The sequence below is a fragment of the Prionailurus bengalensis genome, chromosome E1, assembly GCF_016509475.1.
Source record: "Prionailurus bengalensis isolate Pbe53 chromosome E1, Fcat_Pben_1.1_paternal_pri, whole genome shotgun sequence".
Taxonomy (NCBI): domain Eukaryota; kingdom Metazoa; phylum Chordata; class Mammalia; order Carnivora; family Felidae; genus Prionailurus; species Prionailurus bengalensis.
In genome coordinates, this window is record NC_057347.1 from 12,484,373 (window position 1) to 12,507,105 (window position 22,733).

Consider the following 22,733-nt stretch of genomic DNA (forward strand, 5'->3'; position numbering starts at 1 on the left):
GCAATGGCCATCCGAGCCTCCAACTTCTTGTGTGCCCGAAGTTTTTCATAAAAAAGTTGGGGGTAAAGATGGAAAAAGCAACCATGGGAGGAAAACAAAATGTATGTGGGTGCTCAAAATGGCCCCCTGTTTGCCACCTGTCATTTAGCTCAATTAACCCCCATGCCAAATGGGGAAACTGAGGCCTAGGGAGAAGGAAGGAGCCTCCTCTTTTTGCCACTGATTTACCTGACTAATTCATTTTCCTTATCCAGTGTGCGAGTGGGTGTTTGGGCTGGTGGAGATAAGTCACTTCCTCTCTCTTGGCCTTTGCTTTCTTCCTGATGGGTTCTGTTAGAGTCCCATCTTACAGAGGTGGAAACTGAGGCCTAGAGAGGGGAAGTGACTTGACTGAGTTGCACATCAAGTTGGGCAGGGGAAGCTGGTCCTCAGGGATTCCTGTCTTCCTTCTGTCCCTAGACAGATTCCTTCTGTCCCTAGAGCAAGAGCACTCACTTTCGAGTCAAGAGGCCAGGCTCTGCCTTCAGCTTGGCTGTGTGACCTGAGGGCTGACCTAACTTCTCCGAGCTATAGTTTGGGTGAGAAGGCTCCTGGCCTGCTGCCCTGTGAACGGTTAGAGCTGTCATATGTCCCCCTCCCCTGTAGTCCTTGAAATCTCAGAATCCCCAGCTGTTCGCCCACCCAGCCTGCCCCAAAGGGCCATTGCCGCCTCCTCTAGTCCTTCTCTTCCCCAACTCCAGACCCCCCAGCTGCTATTCTCCCCCACCCCCCAGCCTCATCCTCACTCTCTGTGTGTTGGCTCCTATCAGGGCTTGGACCCATGATGTCACCCTTCTGAGCATTGAGTCTCCCCGCACCTCCCCGCCCCCGCCCCCTGCTCTGTGCTGCTCAAAGCTTTTTTTTTTTTTTTTTTAATTTATGGACTGCATTTCCTCCTCCTCCCCAAGCTTTTAAGGTATAGTTTACACCCCATAAAATTAATACATGTAAGTGTAATTTTGATGATTTTTGACAAAAGCGCACAGCTCCGTTACCACCATCACGAGCATCCTGTAGAATATTGTCTTCACTCCCCAATTTTCCTCAGGTCCTTTTGCAGCTAATCCTCCCACCCCAAGTCCAAGTCCCTGGCAAGCACTGATCTGTTTTGCGTCACTGTAGTTTTACCTGTCCGGATGGCATACAAATGGAATTGTATCCAATGTCACCTTTTGTAGTGAGGCTTCTTTGACTCAGCACAATGCACTCGAGACTCGGCCATGTTGCTGCCTGTATCTGTAGCCCATTCCTTTTTAGCTGCTGCATAGTATTCCATGGGCGGATATGCCATAATTTGTTCTTCCATTCACAGGTTCATGGACAGTTGGGTTTTAATTATAATGCAAAAATATGCTATTGATATTTACATACAAGGTGTGTGTGTGTGTGTGTGTGTGTGTGTGTGTGTGTAAAGAAAGGTTTTCCTTTCTTTTGGAGTGGAATGGCTCGTAGATAGGTGTATATTCAATTTCATAAGAGACTCACAAGCTGTTTTCTAGGGTGGCCGTACCATTGTGCATCCCTGCCAGCAAGGTTTCTGCGGATCCTGGTCAGCACTTGGAATTGTCAGTGTTTTAAATTTTAGCCATTCGAATGGGTGTGTAGTAGAATGTCATTGTGGTTTTAATTTGCCTTCCCCTAGTGACTAATGACGCTGTTTTCAGCTTTTCACGTGTTTATTTGCCATTCGTGTCTCTTCTCTGGTGAAGTGTCTGTTTGGATCTTTTGCACATTTTTTATTGGGTTGTTTGTTTTCATATTTTTGAATTGTAAGACTTCTGTGTATATTCTGGGTATGAGCCCTCTATCAGAAATGTGTTTTGCAAATATTTTCTTTTGGGCTTGTTCTGAGGATTAAATAACATCGTAAATGCTCAGTAAGTGGGCGTTTTATCATTACTATTCTTATGACTAATGCTACTTTATTACTCTATTTTGTCCTTGTGGATAGAACAAAACCTCATGCCTCTCGGGTTGGAACTCCCAGTGGCACCAGCCAACGGAAGCTCCCCAGGGCCCCCAAACCCAACACTCAGGTCCCCTCGGGCTGCAACTCCCAGAGGGAGACATAGCCTCTACTGGAGCCCAAAGCATCTCTGTGTTGTTTGTTGCTTATAAAATTCACTTATCAAAACCAACCAGCTGGCCTAGGCTGCTTGGCTGAGCTGCTCCTGGGAGGGGAGGGTGGCCCAGAAGAGACCTCAGAGATACCCTCGCCCGCCCTGCCCTGCCCACGAGGCAGAGCCACATCCATCCCCGTCTCCCGCCCGCCGCCAAGACTCCGGTGTGCCGGGCATGCTCGGACACGCTCCCTCCTTCGAGCTTCACCACCGCACCCGGTATCTGATTTCATTTGCCAAGTGAGGCCCCTGAGGCTTGGAGAGCCCACGTGGCCGCCCCAAGTCCCGCAGCCCAAGAAGGGTGGCACTGAGACACCACCGCGGGCTCTCTTGCACGGACATGGGCGTGTGCATGCACTCGTGTTCAGCGTTCACCCAGCTCGTGCACACTGCCAGGCTGGGCCGAGAACACCTGGAGGCAAACGGTGACTGTTTCCTGAGCACCTCGCAGGTGCCGAGCCCTGGGCCTGAGGGAGTTATCTCACTCGGGGGAGTGGCTGTTGGTCCATTTTACCGATGAGGAAACTGAGGCTTGGAGAGACCAAGTGACTCACTCGTCAGAGTGGCAGAGCAGGCTTTGCATGCAGGCACGCTGTCACCTCGGCCTGAGTGCTGGACTGCTGGGCCCCACCGGGCCCACAGCTCTGTCCCTTCCGTGGGGCCCGCCCCAACCTGTGTGGCCAGCTGTTCTGTGCTGCTGGCCACAGTATGTGCGCATCCTCACTGACCAGCACGATACCGCTGGGCAGTCCCTCACGCCCTCCCCACTTCACCTTTGACATGCCCTTCAAGCTCGTTGACTGATATGCTCCGTCTCCAGACCCTTCTCCATGCTGTGATGCTTCTCCGGCTGCCCTCCCCACCCAAGCAGTTTATAAAAATGGCTTTATTCATTAAAATCTTCCTGGTGGGAACAGGCGGACTCAGACACCCTGCTGGGGCCCCCGGGTGGGGGGTGGGAGGCCACGTGGCAGGCATGACCTGGCTGTGTTAAGACGCAGGTGCCCTTCGCCCCGGCCACCCCCTTTCTGGGACTACCAGCCTCAGGTATCCTGGCACGGTGGGAAAAGTTGTTTGCGTGAGGACGTTCGTTGTAAATGGGAAGTGCTAGAAGGCACCCAAATGCCAGTCAGCAGGGGGCCTGCTAAGTGCATTATGGGCGACATGCGGTGGATTTTTTGCAGCTGCAAACAGATAAGGATGCTCTCCATGTGCTGAGACGAAGGGGCACGCAGGACCGAAGGGGGATGTTAAGTCACAAAGAGACGTGCAGGATCCTGAGGAAAGCCCAGATATTGCCTTGTCCGTGCAAGGATGCGGGAACACTGAGTCCCTGGAGGGTGCCCAGGTGGCTGGGGGACAGAGGTGGAGACACTATTCACTCTCACACCTTTGCCCTTTGGAATTTTGAACTGAGATTTCCCCCTCCTCTGGGAAGCCACCCCTGATTCCACGAGCTGAGGTGTGTTGAGTAACTTACGGGTCAGGATAGGCCTCCCCCCTTTTCTAAATCTGGCTGCCCCACTGGTTCTTGGGAAGTGCCTCCCATCCCCTCATCGCCTGTCTGTCTTTGGGTCAGACCAGACACCCCTGAGGGAAGTCCTGGCCGAGGTACATCCTTCAGGGGAACCCACATGTCCAGCTCAAGACCCTAGGAGGCCACTGAATAGGCCCAGATCCTGAGGTCTCCTCCTGCCCCTGGGCCTCAGGAATGGGCTGATTCTACAGCCAAGCCTCTGTTGAGCGATATGTGCTAAACACATTCTAGTCCTCCCCTGACTCTTTAAAATGAGTACCAGTAAAACCTCCTCTTTACAGAGGAGGAAACTGAGGCTCACTGAACACTTACAAAACCCCAGAACTCGCCCGGGGTCATGCACTGGTGAATGGAGGGACTCTTGGCAGCCTCTTGAGGGAGACCGACCATCCGTGGTTTTTCCACCCTGGGGGTGCCTTTCTCTTGCCCTTGAATGAGGCTGGGGACCCAAGATGCATTAGGCCTGGGCTTGTGGGCTCCAATCCAGCATGATGAAGACAAGCACAGGGTTTTCGGGAACCCAGAGGAGGGAGCAGTAATTCCTCCTGGAGTGGCCGAGAAGGCTTGGGGGAGGTGGACTGGGGCTCAGCCGAGAAGGACGAGATGGCTGTCAAACCCTTCAACTCCACATGTTTCCCACCAAGTTCACTATCTTCTCTTCCCACACCTGCTGCCCAGCCCGGTGTTATCTCTGTGATTGGCACCCTTCCCCTGAACCTGTGGGAGGCCCGAAGCCTCATCACTCTGGCCTCCTCCCTCGGCCTCCACCTTCTTCCTGCCAGCCACTGAGGCCTCTGGATCTTTCTCAGATTCTGCCACCATGTCCCTCACTCCTGTCCTATCTGGACTTGTCTCAGCTCCTCACTGGAGAAGGAAGTCCCCACCAGGGGCCCTGCCCTAGGAGTGGCTGACACACTGGGAAGTGTGGTAGGTGGTTCTGTGGATGGTCACCGTCCACAGTAGACTGCAGAAGGGCTGTGGAGGTTTTATAAAAATGGCTGCAAGTTCTCCGACATTCTTCCCATGGTGAGCCAGAGTCTATGTCTCCGGTCCTTAAAACTGGTAGGGCTGTTTTGACCAATAGAGTAAGGCAAAGGTGACCCCGTGTGACTTCTCACATTGCATCAGAAAGGGCCACACAACTTCCACCTAGGTCTCCATCTGCCAGGCGGGGAGGAAGCCGTGGCCACAGGAAGAGGCTATGTGTAGGTGCTCCCGTTCAAAGACCAAGCCGGGCCCAGCCCTGAAGTCCTCCTGGCCCCGGTGCCCAACACGGAAGTGAATGGGGCCTCGTGGTGAATCCGGCTGAGGCCACAGATGTGGTGGGTCACACACAGGCCACCCCTGCTGTGCCCTGAGCGTGATAAAATAGTTATTTGACACCACTGAGTTTAGGGGGCATTGGAACTGAGTTTAAGGGGGATGATTTTAGCAGGAAATAAGCAGACGGGGTGGATTTTGTGGCTTTCCCTGTCTCTGACCGTCATTCCTTTCTCAACACATATCTGCTGGGACTTAGGAGGGGCTGGGGGCTGGGGAGGCCATGCCGGCTTAGAACTCGGCTCAGGGTCAAACCCTAGAGGCACTGTTTTTCACTCCTCCGTGAAACAGCGGGGCTGGCTTAGAACCAAGGAAGTTTTGCTGTGTCCCCCTCTGCCTCCCACACACTGCTACACACACACAGCCTCTGATACCACTAGGTTCTGGAGTTTTGGGACACTAGGTGCTGTCAGGTCCTGTGAGGCTCTCAGTTTGGGTATTGCGGGAAGGCTGCTCGTAAGAGGTGGGATTTGAGCTGTAAAGAACAGGCAGAGTTACAAACAATGATGACATTCTGTTTGTTTACATTAAAATATCAGATAAACATTGGCTTTGGGGACATATTAAACCGTGACATATTGAATATATGTGAAAAATAACACCTGGTTCTTACAGAAATGTTTGACAGAAAAGCATAAATAAGGCAACACATTCCTCTTTGCCCACAAGTCGCCATGGCCGAGGTGTTGGGAATATTTCCTTTTTTAATTTTTTTTAAAAGTTTTCTTATTTATTTTGAGAGAGACAGAGAGAGTGAGTCGGGGAGGGGCAGAGAGAGAGTGAGGGAGAGAATCCCAAGCAGGCTCCACACTGTCAGCGCAGAGCCCAATGCAGGGCTCGAACTCACAAACCACGAGATCATGACCTGAGCCGAGATCAAGAGTCAGATGCTTAACCAACTGTGCCACCCAGGCGCCCTGGGAGTATTTCCTACATTCCTACTGAGCAACGTGAACCAGGCAGCAACTTTTGGCGAACTTTCCCAATGGCTCGAGCAAGGCAGAAAACAGCCGGCAGAAGGGAGCGTTCCTACCACAACAGTGCCCTCGCTCCCTGCCCCTGCACAGTGTCTAAGGACAAGGTCACAGCAGCCGCCCCTGCAGTGGACCCAGATCTGAGCCATTCCCAGAACAACGCCGTGGCTGGGGGAGCACCTCGAGTGTGTGAGACCAAACATCCTTCCTGCCGTTTCTGGGTTCTCCCAGCCCCAAGCACACGCACTAACCTCCAAAGCCCGGGCAGTGGAAATTCATCCCTAGGAGGAGGGCTGAGGAAGCCACTTGTCTAAGCACGCGGGGGGCACGGTGGCCGCCTGCCCACCAGATGTCTGAATCAATCTCCGTCCTTCACTGGGGCCTCCCCCCGGGAAAGATTCTTTCCACCAAAGAACGTCTGCGACCCTCCAAAGGACAGTTTTCCCGGCATGGACAACCTGAACACCCTTTCTCCCCTTACACCGGGAAGATGTGCGGTTGCCGGAAACAGAACATTTGGAAGGATGGGATGGCTGGGACTTTGACTCGCAGCAGGGGCAGGCTGGGGGTGGCGGCCAAGGGCATTTCAGGCAGGGGCGCTTCCCCAGCACAGGACTGCAGGCAGCGCCCTGACTCTAGGCCTGGAAGGGCACAGCCGGTCCCGAGGAGATCCCTCCTGAGGCCTCTTAGCGTGGGGAGGTGGGAAGCGCTCAGCGCCACGCAGGGTGCTGTCAGGGACAGACCCGGGGCTTGGCTTGGCTTGGATGGCTGTGCCGCCCCAGTGATCTCCACGGCAGGCCCCTCAGAGCGACCCTGGGCTCTGAGGTCGCGCCCCAGCCGAGACTGAGCCACCACGCAGCGGCCTCCCCTGCCCGGGGTCCCCTCTGGTGGGCACGTATGTCCCTTTTTGGCCCGCCCACAGCAGACCCTGGCCCGGGGTCTCCACCGCGCCCCCTCCTCCCAGGCAGAGCCGCCTTCACGGGAGACGCTGGAGACCACCAGACCCTGGTGGCCCAGGCTGCCAAGGGGCCCCGTACCCGGGCACAGGGCATCGGATGGCCTGCCCCGACTCCACGCAGAAAGCAGGCAGCGGTCAGAACGGGGGTCAGCTGGCCCTTCAGCGGGGGCGCGGCTGCAGCACTGGCCCAGCTGCGGAGGAGGGTGTGGGGGTCTTTATCCCCAGGGCTCTGGCGAGGCACTTATGGCTTTTCTGGGGAGCGTGTGGCTGGCAGGCCTGAGCGTCCCCGAATGACTGCTGATCCTCCAAAATGATCCCATTTTGGCCTTCCACGGCCTGGGCCTGCTGACCCCTAACCTCGTGCCCTTCCAGTCCTCTACCCCGCTCCCGCTGGTACTATGCTCTAGACCCACGGGCCTTTTTATTTTTCCTGAAGGTTTCCGTTTAATTTTTATGAAAGCAACGCATATACCTAGGGTTAAAAGTTAAATGGCATTACGAGGCTTGTAGGAAGGACAACAGAAACCCGGGAGCTGCCTGCTCCCGCCCCTGACAAACGGGAAGTGGGGAAGGGAGCGTGGACCGTGTGCCAGGCTCTGTTCTGGGCACTGAGGACACAGCGGCGTCCCAAACAGACCAAGTGCCTTCCGGCCACAGTTGATATTCTAGCGAGACCGCCTCCAACCCCTTTAGCTCTTCCTCATCTCTCCATGGCATGCTTATATTGCTATTTCTTTTTCTCTTCAATTTTAGACAGTATCTGATGGCTTCCAAGGATTTCGTTCTTTTACGTATGGACCCGTGTACTTCCCCTCCCCCAAGCACCCAATCTGACCTCCTCAAAATTTTTGGATACATCAGTGTGTGGTGTTTACAATGTTGTGATTAAGTCAACATTGTTTCCAGCTGCCGCTCCTGTAGCCCATTAGGACTAGTTTTCTATTTTGTGTTATTTGTGTCACCAGGAGTTAACAATTGACTGTTTTTCTTTTTTGTGTCGAGGTGGGTGCTCAGGGGGTCCTTTCAAGCTGGAGGCTCATGACCTTTGTCTCTGGGAAGTTGGGAGGCAAAACTGCTCCTTTTACAAACTTTTTTTTTGTTTTTGATGTTTATTTTGAGAGAGAGACAGAGAGAGAGGGTGACGAGTGGGGGAGGGTCAGAGAGAGGGAGAGGGAGAGAGAGAAAGAGAGAGAGAGAGAGAGAGGGAGAGAATCCCAAGCAGGCTCCGCTCCATCAGTGTAGAGGCCAACGTGGGGCTTGACCCCACGAACCATGAGATCATGACCTGAGCCGAAACCAAGAGTCAGGCGCTCAACCTGCTCGGGCGTCCCTCCTTTCACGAACTCTTAACTCAGTTTGTTTCCATTCCCACCTGCCCCTCCACCTCCAGAAGGACCTGGTGCCTCTCAGGCTGAGTGTTTCTAAGAGTCTGGCATGTCCGTGGTCCGGTTTCGGATTGGCCCCCTCCTCTGAAACCCCTGATTTTACTCTCCTCCACTCTCTAAGTTGGTCGCTATTTGTCTATTCATTTTTTAGCTTCAAAAATGTTGTGGATTCCTCTTGCCCCTGTCATTGACTTTCTTATTCTCTTTGTCCTTGTGAATTTGTGCCTTAAGGATTTATTTATTTTATTTCATTTTATTTTATGGTCCTTTTAGAGGGGTTTTGGGAGGGAAAAGAGAAAAATATCCCCATTCAGTTCATGATTAACTACAAGTCCCCCTCACGTTTCTCTGAGCTCCTACTGTGTACCATGGACCATGTTAAATCAGCTCCTACCCTCAGTTTCACATGGCTCTTTTTTTATCCCCAAGTCTGAGCTCAGAAGGTACTTCCTCCAGGAAGGCCTCCTTGACCGCTCTGTCTAATGGTGTCTCTCTGCCACGTCATCCTGCTTTACTTTTTGTTCATAGCCCCACTATTTGAAATTATTTTATGTATTTACTTTCATTAATGTATTGCCTTCCTTCTCAACCTCTCCCAGAGCTATGCTCCACGAAGGCAGGGACCTTGTATATCTTGTTCTTTCCTGTCTCCTCAGTCCTTAACATGGGGTCAGGCCAAAGTAGATGCTCAGGAAATATATGTCAAATGGATGGATGGATTTAAGTTTGGAATCTCCAAGAGGCAAAGTTCAGCATGACTCAAGGAAGAAGATGGTAATGGTCAGAAGTTCCTAGGAACGGAAGACACTTCCAGTGAGGGCATGAGACCCTTGTCGTAGGAAGGATGTAAGTCTAGGCTTGGGGATGGCTGAAAGGGCACAGAGGCATTGAAGAGAACAGGTGTGCTAATCTTCAAGGCCTGAGACACGTGGCTGGCTCAAGGTCACTCAGCTCCTTCCTGGGGGAGTTAGGACGCCCTTTAGATTCAAAAGCAGTCTTTGCAGGTGGATATTGGGGTGTTCCCAGGTCATGGAGTTGGCCTGATCTGGATGCAGCTTGCCTCTCTCCTCCTTGGTCAGGCTGGGCAACTTGCTTGTCTCTATGTTTGCACTCCTCCCCCATACCCTGGTGATAAGGACAACTCCGGCGTCCTGGATTCTAGATAACAAGCATGAACCTTCTAGTAAAATGCTAGGATACACAGTAGGCTGTCCTGATGATCTGGTTAAACGTCTGGTTTCATTCTTCCTGGCACTGAGAATCAGGAAGCTGCTTGAAGCCTTGGGCCTCTGTTTCTTTGTCTGTGAGATGAAGTCTAACCGTGCTGACCTCGCTGGGTCACGTTAAGTCTCAGCCTTGGGGTGTGACAGGTGTCCCTCAACACGTGTCCCTGCCTCCTGGGCAGGAAGTGCCACTTTTGAGGACCTGGGGACACACAGGCTCTGGACTGAGGCTCCTGGGTGTCCAGAGCCCCTGAGCACCTTGACATGTTCCTGGGACGTGCCTCCCTGCAGAATACTGGGTTGGATGGACCCAAGTGCTCCGTCAGGAGCAAAGAGCTCGGCATTTTTCCAGAAAGCAGTAGCGAGAGCTCAAGGACGACTGTTTTGCTCAGGAGGAGGATGTTGCAACCCATTTAGTGGAAGCTTGGGCAGAAAAGGCAGGGAGACTCTGTCTCCGTCTGCCCGTTTCAACAATAGGTCTGCCATTACTCACTGCTTTAGGCATCTCCCTGAGCCTCGGTTTTCCTTTCTGTTAAATGGAGATGGTGATGCTAGTATGCATCTTGCTGGCGTGTTGTGAGCCTTTCTCCATTCCACAGTCGTTCACCGAGCGCCTGTGTGGCTGGGGACAGAGCAGGGGCCAAAGCAAAGTCACTGCCCTCACGCGTCTTGCATCATAGTGAGTCCACGAGGTGATGTGCTTTGAGGGATTAGCACACAGTAGGTGCTCTAAAAATAGTACCTGCTGTTTTGCTAGCAGAGTCATTGAGCTTGTAGGAGTTCACCTTCTGATACTTGAGAGTGGTGACAATGTAAACAAGGGAGGTGAGCCCCTGCCTTCCCCTCACCATTCTCCTCTGTACACTGTAACTTCAGAGCCTGATCCTGAGTAACAGGCTCCCACCTGCTGCCCTACTCTTCCCGGGGAACTTCCTACGGCCTTGAAGCACCCGCTGGCGCTGTGCTGGGCCTGAAGGACCCAGTCCCAGCTCCCGCTTTGGAGGAGCGTAAGTCCGATGGAGAGGCAGATGGGGGTGCAGCCACTGGCAGAGCCAGGGCCCTTGATGAGAGGGCTGGGGTGGAGGTGCAGGGGGTGTGTGTCAGGGAAAGCCTCCCCTTTCGATTTCACAACTGGGCCTTGAAGGAGGGTAGGAGTGCATCGGGTGGAGAAGGCAGGGAAGGGCCTTCCTGGCCAAGGGAACAGCTTTTGCAAAGGAAGGTTTAGGGAGGAAACTTGGGCTGGCAGTGGCTGGAAGGGGGAGATGACTGGGGAAGTGCCCCACTTAGGAAGCCCTGGTAGGTTTGGGACATGGGCCGCCGTGTCTTTTGGAAGGCGCTCTCTGGCTGTGGTGTGGAAGAACTGGGGGCAGGAAGCAAAGCGAGGAGGAGGAGGAGGAGGAGGAGGAGAGAGGGTGGCCGATGCTGCCCAGGGCTCCGTGAAGTGACCGGCAGGCGTCCGGCCACCATGCCAGAAATGGTCACCAGAGGGCGCTGTGTGTCAGCAACCATGGAGGCCTCCGCTGGTGTCAGGGTGGTGTGGGCACAGCTGTGCCTGTGGGCTGTTTCTGCAGCTGTGTGGCCACTCCACACTCATGGTCACACTTGTGTCCCTTGCTGTGTTCCTGTGTGCATGGGTATTTGGGGGTGTGTGTACTTATACAGGTGTGAAAGGGGGCTTGTGGGGTTTTGTGTAAGAGTGTGTGAGAATGTACAAGAGATCCATATGGGTGAGAACAGGGGCCCCCCATCTCCCACTACTCCAGCCACACTGTTATTCCCCTAGAAGCCATCCACCTCAGAGTCTTTGCACCCGCTGTTCCCTCCGCCTGCGTGCCTTTCTCCCGGACATCCTCATGACTCCTCTCTCACCACCTCAGCTCTGTGCTTACACGGCACCTTCTGGTGAGGCTTTTCCGGCCCTCCATCTTTAGAAGTACGGCCCCCGCACCCAGACTCACTCCCTGTCTCCCTCCCTCCTCTGTCCCATAGCACCTCTTATCCACTGACAGACTGCAAGGTAACTTAGGCATTTTGCTTGTCTGGCTTGCCCACTAGACCATCACCTCGCCGAGGGCAGGGAGTCGTGTTGTGTCTGTCTGGTTCAATTGTCGTGCCTCCAGTGCTAGGCACGGAGTAAGTGCTCAACAAATTGTTGTTGAATGAATGAATGAGTGAGCTTCCCCAACCCTGGGTTCAGACCATCGTCTCTTTCCAGTCCTCTGCCATTCCAGGTCCCTCCCACCTCTGCTCACACCCACCTCCTAACCCTCTTCCTCCCTGTGTCTCAGTTTCCCTGAGTCTACCGACAGGGGTGTTTGGGACTTTTGTTCTCAGAGTCGGGGTACGAGGCAACCTGTTGTGACCCCATCAAACACCCCTTCTGGTTTCTGGGGGATCGTGGAGTCCTTCAGCCTCACTGTGCTCCTTAGAGGCGGAGGGCGGCCCGCAGATGTTGCGGTGACTAGCCGGGAAGAGAAGAAGAAGCCCTCCCGTGGTGTTTCCGCCCGTGGCAGCAAAGCAGCTCTGCGCCCCAGTCTGGCCCTCATACGTGGCCCCTTTCCCAGGGAGACCCTTCCTTGCTTCTCTGCCCGGCAAGCTCCTAGGGATTCTTAAAGGTCCGTCTCAAAGTCACTTCCTCTGAGGAGTCTTCCCTGACCTCACCCAGGCGGTGTCTGGCACCTTCCTGAGACTCTTGCTCGGGCATCTATTTATAGTGCCCCACACGGAGTTTTGTGATTCTTGGGCTGTCAGGCTCCCTGACTAACCGTCGACTCCTCCAACTGAAGGGCCTTGTCTGAGTCATATGGGTGCCTGGGAGGCTCGCACGGGACTGGAGTCACCTCATCGATGTCTGTGGCGTGCTTTTCATCCTCTCTTTGTTCATTCCTCAGGTACTTATTAGGCACCTACTATGCACCAGGCCCGGGGCTGTGCATCAGGACTGCGGCAGGGGATGAGTGGGCAAGATGCCTGCTCAGGAAGGGCCGATGGTCTAGAGGGAGAGCTGGCTGAAAAACAGAGCAAATAGGAAAGGCATTGGTGGCCCGAGCGCCGTGCAGAGAATAACCGCGGATTTGGGGGCGTGACCAGGAAGGCCTTTTAGAGGAGTTCATTTATGCGGAGGCTTGCAGGCTGGAAGGGAGCCACCCCCAGAATCTGGGCGGGGAAAGGTGTCTCAGGCAGAGGAGACAGCGAGGGTGAAGGCCCTATGAGGCAGGACCGGTACTGGCATGTTCGATGGACAGCACTAAGACCCTTGAACCTAGCAAGGAACAGAGAGGGTGAGGGGGAGTATGGGAAGCATGGAAGTCCAAGCGGATGGCAGAGGCCTGAACCTAGAAAACCCGCCGGACCAGGCCTGCGGTCCTGGTAGGGAGGTAGCTGCTGCTGGGTGCCCATTTAACAGACGGATAAGCAGCAGGTTCCGAGATGAAATGACTAGCCCAAGGTCACACGGCCCATTTGGAACAGAGCACTCCAGACACCCAGGAGTGGTAAGGCTGAGGTGGCTTCCTGGAGGAGGTGGCCCACAGTATATTTCCTGGGCACTTAGGAAGTGTCAGGCCCTAAGCCGGATACTTCCAAGCCTCAGCTCATGAACTAATTTCAGAGGGCCTCACTGCCCCCCATGGGACAGGTAAGTAAACTGAGGCATGGAGCTGTCCCATGACTTCTAGTAAGTGGCAGGGTTGACACTCAAACCTGTACCTGTCTGAGTCCACAGATCATGACTTTCTGTCCACTTCCTGGAAAGGGTGAGTGAGAGACACAGGAAGAGAATAATGATAATTATAACATATCCCCCCCTTTTTTATCTCATCGGGCCCTCTCCATCACTGTGTGGGTGGGGCTCTGCAGGGGTCACCCCTTTCTACAAATGGGCAGACAGAGGTCAGCTCCCTGCTCCAAGCATTTCTAGCAGGTGGTGGAATCTGCTTCCCTCACGTGAGGTCCCTGGCAGGTCACACACTCATGCCTGCCCAGAGGCAAGGGGCTGACCCCTTGACCCTTGCCAAGCGCTTCCTGCCCTCACTAGCCCATGGCTTTCCATCTGAGTCACTTGATCCCAGGGCCAGATTGGTCAGTGGCTCCTAAAATGCCCCTAGACTCCATGTGGCAGCACAAGGGAGGACTGGTCTGTCTGCATTATACATTATACAGTCTGTACATAGAGACTGAGGCCCCAAGAGCAGAGAAGAGAAACACCTTACTCCCTGCCAGGTAGAGAAGGAGGGGCAGTAAAGACATGACCATGAATGCTACATTTACTGACCTCTCGCTAGGTACCACAAAGTTCACCACTGTATCTCCACCCATTTCCCGGTGCCTGAACACATCAGGCCCTCGGTGGATGTTTGCAGAAGCAGGGAATAGACGTGCGCACGCCAGACACCGTGCTTTCAGCGTTTTACAACGTTCAGTCACCAATGATAGTCCGCTAAAGCCCGGGTCTCCTTCTGACCAGCGCCAGGAGGCAGGGCTGTTACGGTTGCTTTTTCACACAGGCCAAACCCGAGGCTCAGGGGTTACCTGACTTGCCCAAGGTCACCGGCAAGTAGGCATCTGAGCCCAGGTCTCGCCCCGGGGACGCTCTTTTAACCCCTGCACAGCACTTTGCCTTCCCGCTCCCGGGGGCCCCAGCCCCGCCACCCCAGTATAGCTGGGGTTTTTTCCAGCTTACGCACCCCAGACGGGCCCACAAAGCTCACTGGCAGAGCACGACTGGCCTGGGAGAGCGCGGGGGCGGGGCCTAGAGCCTGACAGGCGCCAGGCGCGCACAGCGAGTCCCCGGGAGTGGGCGGGGCTTGCGTCTTGACAGGCAGCGGGAGGGACACCGCTCCAGCCTAGGAGGGGACAGAGCCTGAGCGGGCCTGGGTTTCCCGGGCGGGGGGCGGGGCTTGACAGACAGTGGGAGGAGCCCGATTTGGGGCCAGCAGGGGCAAGGCTTGTGCGTGACAGGCAGGGCAACGCCGGCGTTGGATAGGCAGGGGACGGGCCCTGGAGACTGACGGGCCAATCGACGCGCGGGGGCGGGGCCGATGTCGGCGCCGTCCGGCCGGGGCCCCAGCGGCGCTGCCCAGTCTGGCTCCGGCACCGCCCGTCGCGGACGCGTATTTGCCGCCACCGCCGCCGCCGCCACCGCCGCCGCCGCCGCCGCCTCTGCTCCGCCACCGCGCCCGGGCCCCCTGCCCGCAGCCATGAGCGCTCTCCGTCCGCGTAGAGCCCGCCGTCCTCTCGATTAGTTCCTTCCGCTGCCCCTGGACCCGCCTGCACCATGGAGTCGCCCGCCTCCAGTCAGCCCTCCAGCATGCCCCCGACCAAAGGTAGGAGCCCCTGCTAGGGAGCGCGACTTGACCCCCCGCCCCCGCGCCCGATCCGGGCCCGGGCTGCGAACCCCGACCTCCGTCTGTGTGATCCCATTCCATACCGTACCGGACCCACGCAGCACATCGGCCCAGAACCCGTCCCTATTTGGGTCTCGGTCTCAGCTTAGACCTCACTTGGACCCCCAGTTTAGGCCTTGGGACTGCATTCGGGCCCGAACTCAAGCTAGGATCTCCTTCTGATTATTCTGATTACCCCGCTCCAGGTCAGAAACCTCACTCTGACCTCCTCATTTAGGCCTTAACTGCACCCAGAACATGAATTCTCCCAACGTGGGTACCTCAGCTGGATTCAGGGGGATTCACTGTGATCCTGCACCCAGCCGCCTCCCACCCTTCTTCTCCGTCCACTCCCTGGTCCCAGGGCTGTAGCCAGACTGGGATTTAACTGACACCCCAGCAGTGCTGCCCTGCTGGGGAATCACTGTAACCCCCCTCCCCCCCCCCCTCCCCGCCCCCACCATGTGAGTGCCTTGGCTACACTCCAGCTAAGAACTCTCTCCTCTCCCCTAACTCTCTCCATCCTTGTAGGCCCCGCATTGCCCCATCCCTGGTGGGCTTGCAGGCCTGCAGCCTTGTCCCCCAGGAACCTCTCTCGTCCTCCCAGCCTGCCCTAACACACAGCGCCCTCTCCATCAGCTCTCCTTGTCTTGACTTGCAAGTTTCTCTCTGCACTTGGGGACCTCACCGCTTTTTGCTCCCCTGTGTCTCCAGGATTGATCGATACCAGGCTTGTCCCTGCTGCCTCTGGGTCCCGGGCCAGCTACTACTAGGCCGGCGTGCTGGCCGTGCAGTGGGCTTGCTCTTGTCTTCTCCAAGTAGCTGGCCTTCCTGGAAATTTTTGTGAGGTGGCGGCTGCGGGCGGCAGCAGGATTTGTCATGCGGGGGTGGGGGTGGGGGTGGGAACTTGGAGGGTGAAAGGGGGATTTTTTTTTTTTTTTTTTTTTTTTTTTTTTTTGCAGGAAGAGGAAAGGATGTTTTTGGCATGTGGGAGCCTCAGCAGGCTGGGCTGTGTAAGAGTTCCAAACCGGACATAGCTGTAATGAATGGGCTGCCTCCTGGCTCTCTAAACCTGCTGCTGCCTCACCCCAGCAGCAGGAGTGTCTGTGGGCCTCAGTTTCCTTATCTGCAAAAGGGGAGTAATCACACCTGCCTTGTGTGGCGTTCTGGATATGATAGGAGGTAGCAAATACCGAAGAGTTTTAAGCAAGCATGGCTGAGGAGACAAGGAACTCAGCATGGTGCCTGGCACATAGTAGGAGCTTAGGGAGGGACAGCTGCTGCACCCCGGTTTTTACCATGTTTCTTGCTGGGAAGGCCTCAGTCTTGCAGTGTCAAGGCCTTGCCTCTGTTTGCAGCTGCAGAGTGAGGTGGAGAAAGGTAACACATGGCACTTAATGGGCCTCTGATCAGAGGTTGTTCCTCCCTCTCTTTCTCTGGAGAGGCCCCGGCAGCCGGAGGGCATGTGGGGTCCTGGGGAGGGCACGGGTCCTTCTCTGCCCCTGCTGCCAGCGGCTGTGGTGGCTGTGGGCCAGAGCCCTGCTGGCCCGGTGGGCAGGGTAATTACGTCTTACGTAAGTGGGAGGCCGGAGCCCTGACCGTTGCCCAACCACTGTGAGTAACTCAGGAGGCACTCAAGGGGGGAGGTGGCTGGGGAGGGACTTGGACTGCACAGACCTCGTGGAGCTCGGGAACCGGGAAATCATACGCTTCTCCATTCTGGAGACCCAGGAAATTAGACGTTTCTCTTCTCCAGCTTGGGGTGTGTGCCTGGCTTGGTCAGTGCTGGGGGACTTAGGGCAGGTCCCCCACCTTCTTTGGGCCACAGTGTTTTCATGGGCAGAAGGAAGAGCTCGGAAGCAATGTTTGTCTCTGAATGCCCTTTCAGCTCTTCCGGGGGGGATGCCTCGTCCAAATAAAAGTTAAAGCTGTGGAATTGGGAAGGTAGAGAGGTGACAGGTGTGAAGGGGAAAGGGACTTTGGAGAGGCAGTGCTTGGTCCCCATACGCTGTGTGACTGGAGTCCTGGTGTTGCTCTCTCTGAGCCTCTCTCTGCAGAGAGAGAATTGGGATGAAATTCCATTTTGTGGGTCCAGGTAATAGATGATGGCGGGTGGGTTAGATGGAGGGTCAGGAGCCTCTGCAAGGCCTAGGGACCCCGTCAACCTCTTTGGGGTCTGCGGAAGGATGTGGTGGGGAGCCGCGATACCACCTCACAAAAATCCTGACAGCTACCACTTACCAGGCTTTTTTCCCTGTTTTCCCAGGTACTCTCTCATTTCTTCCTCACAGCCCCATTTATTGAGGCTCAGAGGTGTTCGGTGCCTTGCCTGGGTCATACGGCTGTGACAGGTGCAGCTAGGGTCTGTCTATCTAGGACTGTCTGTCTCCAAAGGTCTCCCCAGTGCTCTTTTATGTTCCATTCTTGTGCTAGATGCTTGAGCTGAGCTGCTGGGTGGCCCCCTCTTCCCCGCCCCGCTGCCCCCTGCCAACCGCCGTCCCACGTCCCACTGTCCCAGCTAGTGGCACTCTCCATGACGTCTTTGTCTCATAGGCGTCTCCCCCAGGCCGTGCCTGACCTGGGGGAAGGACTGAGCCAGAGGTGATGCCTTTCGTGTACACAGCCCTCTACAGTTGGCACATTTTATATTCACCGCAGTCCGTCCCATTTGACAGATGACAAAACTGGGGTCAGACAAGGGGAGCGGCTGGACTGAGTCCAGAGAGCTGGGATTCTCACCTGGCTGCCCTTCCCGTCCTGGGCACAGGGCCCCCAGCATTGTGCTCTTCTCCACCTTCTCAGAGGAATTTGAACAAAACAGGGCGTGGTTGGCACTTGACCTTAAGGGAGCTTTCCTTTTGACCTTCCTGCCTTGCAGCTGGTGCCCTGCTCCATCCTCTATGCCACAGGCCTGGGGAGTTTTCCATGAGCCCATGAGACCCCAGGTCCCACAGCCCTGCTGGTCTTCCCCAGTCTCCTCTCGCACATGCCATCTTTGGCTGGGGTCAGAGGCTGAGGGCAGCTGGCACTGGGGCCAGTGGTCAGGGGCACGTTTAGTTGGCGTGGTTTGGGTCTGCTGCTTCAAGCCACGCTTGTCCTTGGGGGTACCACATGTACCCTGTTACCGTCCCCGCTGCACTGTGAGTGCCACCAGTGCGGACACTTCATATTTGATCTTCACATGGCTCCCGGCTGCCCACTGCGGGCACTGAGGCTTCAGGAGCACCGTGTCCCGGTCCTGCCTGCCGTGGCCACTGTCCCCCCTCAACCCCCATCCTGTCCCATCCCTGCTGTCGGAAAGACTGGAGGGTGACACCTTGGGGACTTCCCCCACCCCTGGCGTGACGCACAGGAAACTCTCTATCAGCCAGCCCGTGGCTCAGGGCCCGAAAGGAGCAAAGTTCTCAGTTGCCTGTGTGGGGAGAGGGCTGGGGCAGCGGGAGGCTTCCGGTGGGTGAGTCAGCGGGCACTGGGTGCTGACTCACCCGCCGGGCATGCCAGCCCAACTGGCTGCTGCTTAAAGGGGCGATGCCTGCTGGCTGGCGGATGGGTCGGGGGCTGTGAGCCCCGACCTCTCAGGTCAACATCTAGCCCTGAGATGGGCATCAGAGGTGGCCCCCTTCCTGGACCTCAGACTGGGCCGGGACCCTTGGGCAGGCCCTCCTGGACCCACTCCCGCCCCGCCCAGGAACTTCCTCTGTTAGGCAAGGGCCCTGCTTCCTCTTGTTCACGGAACAGAAGCAGGTGGCGGCGGCTGTTCACCACCCTTGGCCCAGGGAACCCTCAGGCTCAGATGTGCTGCTGGGGGCTCCGGGATGCGGGGGAGGAGAGGGGGTGCAGGGTTGGCCTGAAGTCCCGAAAGACAGGGTGGGGGTGCCTGTGGTCAAATCTCAGTTCAGTCTCTTTTGCTGTGTGATGTGGGAAAAGGTACATTCACTGCACTCTGTAAGTGATTTCAGTCCCCTGGGCATGGCCTACCTTTCAGATGAGAGGCCTCCGTTTCCTCACCTGCAGAATGGGAATAGGGACCTCTCCTGTCTTGCTAGCAGCCACGAGGATGGCTGTGGACAGCCTCATTCCACTCTTGCTAAGTGTCAGGTAGTGGGCCAGCAAGACTGTCCTCAGTCCCTAAAGAGCCCTGGCGAGACAAGAAGGGGGTGCAGAGCCTGGGCTCAGGGGGTAGACAGGCCGAGTTCAAATTCTGACTCACTTCGCTGCTTCCTGACTTCCTCATGTGCCCTCTCTGACCCTCAGTCTCCTTTTCTGTCAAGTGGGAGTAAACACCCATCCCTTGCAGGGTGGTGGTAAAGATTGGAGATAGTGTTTGCCTAACGAATGGCATCTGCTATTATTTTCTTATTGTTATGGTCATGGAAGGTGTTCGTTGATGGATGAATAAGTAGGACCCTGACCTCTGGTGACAGACTCATAAGCCCTGTGACGTGGGACTCTGTGGGGGCAGGGTCCTGTAATGTCGGCAGAATGTACCAGGCCCTTTCCCCACTGGTCCCCGAGCTGGAGCTAGGGCTCCCATTGCCTCTTGGGCCTTCCTGGGGAGGGCCTGTGGGGAACAGAGAGGACTGGGTGCTGGCCTCTTTTTTCAGGTCTGCCTCCCTTGAGCATAGGGAGGCGTGGGGCAGGGAATCAGGAGGATGGGGACTTTCTAGGCCAGCCCCTTAGCTGGTGGAACTTCATCACTGCCAGGCATGGCGCTGGCTGTGGGGATACAGGGGGTGAGCGAGGAGCACCCTGGCTCTCACAGAGTTCTGCCTGGGGTACAGGAGGAGGCCTTGGGAGTCATGGTTCTGAGAGTCCAGACCCAAGGCCAAGTGTGTGGGTGGATGGGGGGGCCGAGGTGAAGGGGGGAGCAGTTCGATGCAGGGTTTGCCTGGGTGCAGGGCCTTGGTGGCCATGTGGAGTGTCGTCAGGGTCTCAGGCTGGGTGCCGTGTGTCATGACTGGGTCCCAGAGGAGGAACGCCGGGGGGCAGCACAGAGGGTGCCACACAGAGAGCCCTCCCCCGCACAAATGGGGGTGATGAGACCGGCCTGCCTTCCGCTCGGCTCCCAGCGTTGGGGTTGCAGCCTCCAGGGACCACCCGTGCTTCCCCTTGGCCTTCCTTCTCGGCATTGCGCACACAAGTCAGGCTTGCTTGCCCAGCTGTGTCTGTAGATGCCCTCCCCAGCGCTGACCACGGCAGCCCCCAAAAGCTTCACACAAAGGTCATGAAGAACAGATGGGGTTGGGCAGTGGCAACCCGGAAGGCCCCTCTGCCGCTCACAGACAGCAAGCCCGGGGGCTGTATCCAAGTCGGGAGAGGGTCACCAGGCTCACCCTGAAGGAGCTTTTCTCCTCCCTACCCCCAGTCTCGGGCGCAGGTCCCTGTCACCCTGTCCCTTTCTGGGGTGTTGTGGCCGAGCTGGCATCCAGGGGCCGCCCCGGCTTCTCTGGGAGGCGGTGTCCAGCTGCCCTGCTCCCAGCCCGTCCATTTCAAACTTTCAAATTGTGACTATACTGCAGACACCAAAAGGGTATATAGAAGGTACCGCCGTATTTTTACGAATGAGTGCTGCGTACCCAATACTCAGCTAAAGAAATTGAACGTTACTGTACCCCAAAGTGCCCCCCAGTATTGCATCTCCCTTACGGCCGTCCTGACTTTTGTCATAATCGCTTCTTTATTAGTGCTAAGGTACGAGGGGTATGTTTCGGCTCATTGTCCTTCAGAATCCCTAGGCTGGCCCCCATTGCGGCCCATGGGGCCTGCACAGCCACGTAATGGCGGGGAGGGGCTGCGGCCAGCTGGCTGGGTTCACGCCCGTCTCCCCCATTCCCGAGCCGCGTGGCCTCAGTCTGTCTCACGGGGATGCTCCTAGAATCGAAACTGCAGGGCTGTTGTGACGACTCACTGCATTAGCCTATGCAGGTGCTCGGCATGGGGGCTGGCTCGGAGTTGGTGTAGACGAGTGTTTGCAGCTGTTACTGTTGCTTTAAGCGAATCTTAAACTCCCGGGCCCGAATTGTGCTGTGCTCAGCCTGTGTAGCGACACCCTGACGGGCCCTGACTTTCCTTATCCACATCACTGTGCGAGGCGTGTCCTGAGGGTTGCCTGAGCCAGCGGGTGTGAAGCGACGAGGGAAGGGCCTTGGATGTCAGTGGAGATGTTTGCGTTCTATCAGGAAGTAAACAGAGAGCTGAGAAGCATTTCTGGGCTCCCACTAAGTGGGTCGTCGTTGTTGGTGGTCAGAGCCTGCTGAGGCAGGGGCGGGGGGGCCTGCCCGAGACTGCCCTGGGTGTGGGGCCTGGGGAGCGTGTCCTGCCCTCCCTGTCCTTCAGCGGGTCTGTGTCTTAGCCTTCTGGGTTGCCCCATACCTCCCTACTGCAGGCACAGCTTGCCCCACCCCCAACCGCCTGGGGCAGACCCCAAGGTAGTGCTGGTAGAGCCTTGCTGGGTGAGCCTGGGGGGACTTCCAGGTTCGAGGCCCAACTCTGCCCCGACTCCCTTTGTGATGTCCTGGGTTCTAGTGTTCTCACATGAACCAGGGGAATGGAAGCACCCACCTCTCAGGCTGTTGTCGAGGGTGAGAAGGGATGAGACCTGGCAGATTCAGGGACACCGTAGGTGCCCATTCGGTGCTGAAATTGAACTTGAGCTATGTATTAGCATTTTTGTCACCAAGAATACCCATTTAGATATTCTCTCCGTTATCCCCATGTTTTGTAAGATTTTGTTCCGAGACAAATGATGATAAAAGCAAGCGTGGTCTTTGCTAAGGGAAGGTGCTGCTACCGTTTTGCAGGGGCAGGAGCATGGGGCCCAGCAGTGCTTCCGGGTGGCCTGGGTGATCTCACAGTGGCCCCAAGTGCAGACCTGTAGGAGCTCAGCCCACGCGTCCAAGCAAGAGGAGCGGCCCGTTTCCCTGGGGCTCTGGGAAGGTTAGGTGCCACCCGGGAATGTCCCTCCCTGCCCCTAGCCTCGAGGCGTGGGCTCTGTGGTCTGGGGGCCTCACTCTGCAGTCTGGGGCCCACCTTGGTGACTGAAGGCCTCTGGGCCAGGGCGGCCGCTGATCCGATCCGTTTTGTGCCAGGCATTTTGCGTGCACTATCTTTCTTAGCTGTCATGGTTACCCAGCAACATGGTTGTGTTGTCATCCCTGAGTTTTACAAGTACGCCGGCCTAGAGCAGGGAGTGAATGCCCAAGGTCACACAGGTCTGCCCCGGCCTTTTCTTAGCAACCTCTGACTAGTCCTCTCCTGGAGGTCAAGGTCTTTGCGCTCCCCAGATCATCAAGGGAGGAAACAGGCTCAGGGAGGGGGTGTGGCTTGTCCCTGGTCACACAGCAGCTCAGGTCTCCCGGGGCCCAAGCCTGTCTTTCCTCAGTTCACTATCTGTTGGCCTCCACCGCAGCGGCTTGCGAGATGCTGTCGTGGCTGCAGTTGAGGTGTGGGAAGCCAGGATCTGGTGACCCCGGGGAGAAGAGCCGGTCCAGGAAGTTGGGGTCAGTGTCGGAGTCCTGGTTCTGCTGCTGCCCTGGCATGGGACCCCGTGCGAGCCTCCAGGCCTCTGGCCCCAGGATCCGGGCTGGCCAGCCTCGGAGGCGCCATCCAATTCCCAGCAGGCCCTGCTGCTGAGAGCCCCCACGAAGGACACCGGTGAGCCTGGCTACCCCTTTCGGAGGGAGGAGGAGCCTGAGCCCCAGACCCACAGAAGCCCAGGACACAAGGTTTACACAGGGCTTCTTTCTTTCTGATTATTTAATTTAAATTCACTTGCATTTAAGCAGCTCATACAC

At 56.2% G+C, this 22,733-nt stretch overlaps 1 protein-coding gene across 1 annotated transcript in view; it reads left to right on the forward strand.

Annotated features, from left to right (window-relative positions):
* The first annotated feature begins 14,588 nt into the window (after window positions 1-14,588).
* The window catches only part of MAP2K3 (mitogen-activated protein kinase kinase 3), a 29,048-nt gene continuing 20,903 nt past the window's right edge, over window positions 14,589-22,733 (forward strand). The window contains exon 1 of the mRNA XM_043583365.1: window positions 14,589-14,880. Coding sequence (XP_043439300.1) covers window positions 14,832-14,880 — 49 coding nt within the window. The 5' untranslated portion in view covers window positions 14,589-14,831. The remainder of the gene's footprint in view (window positions 14,881-22,733) is intronic.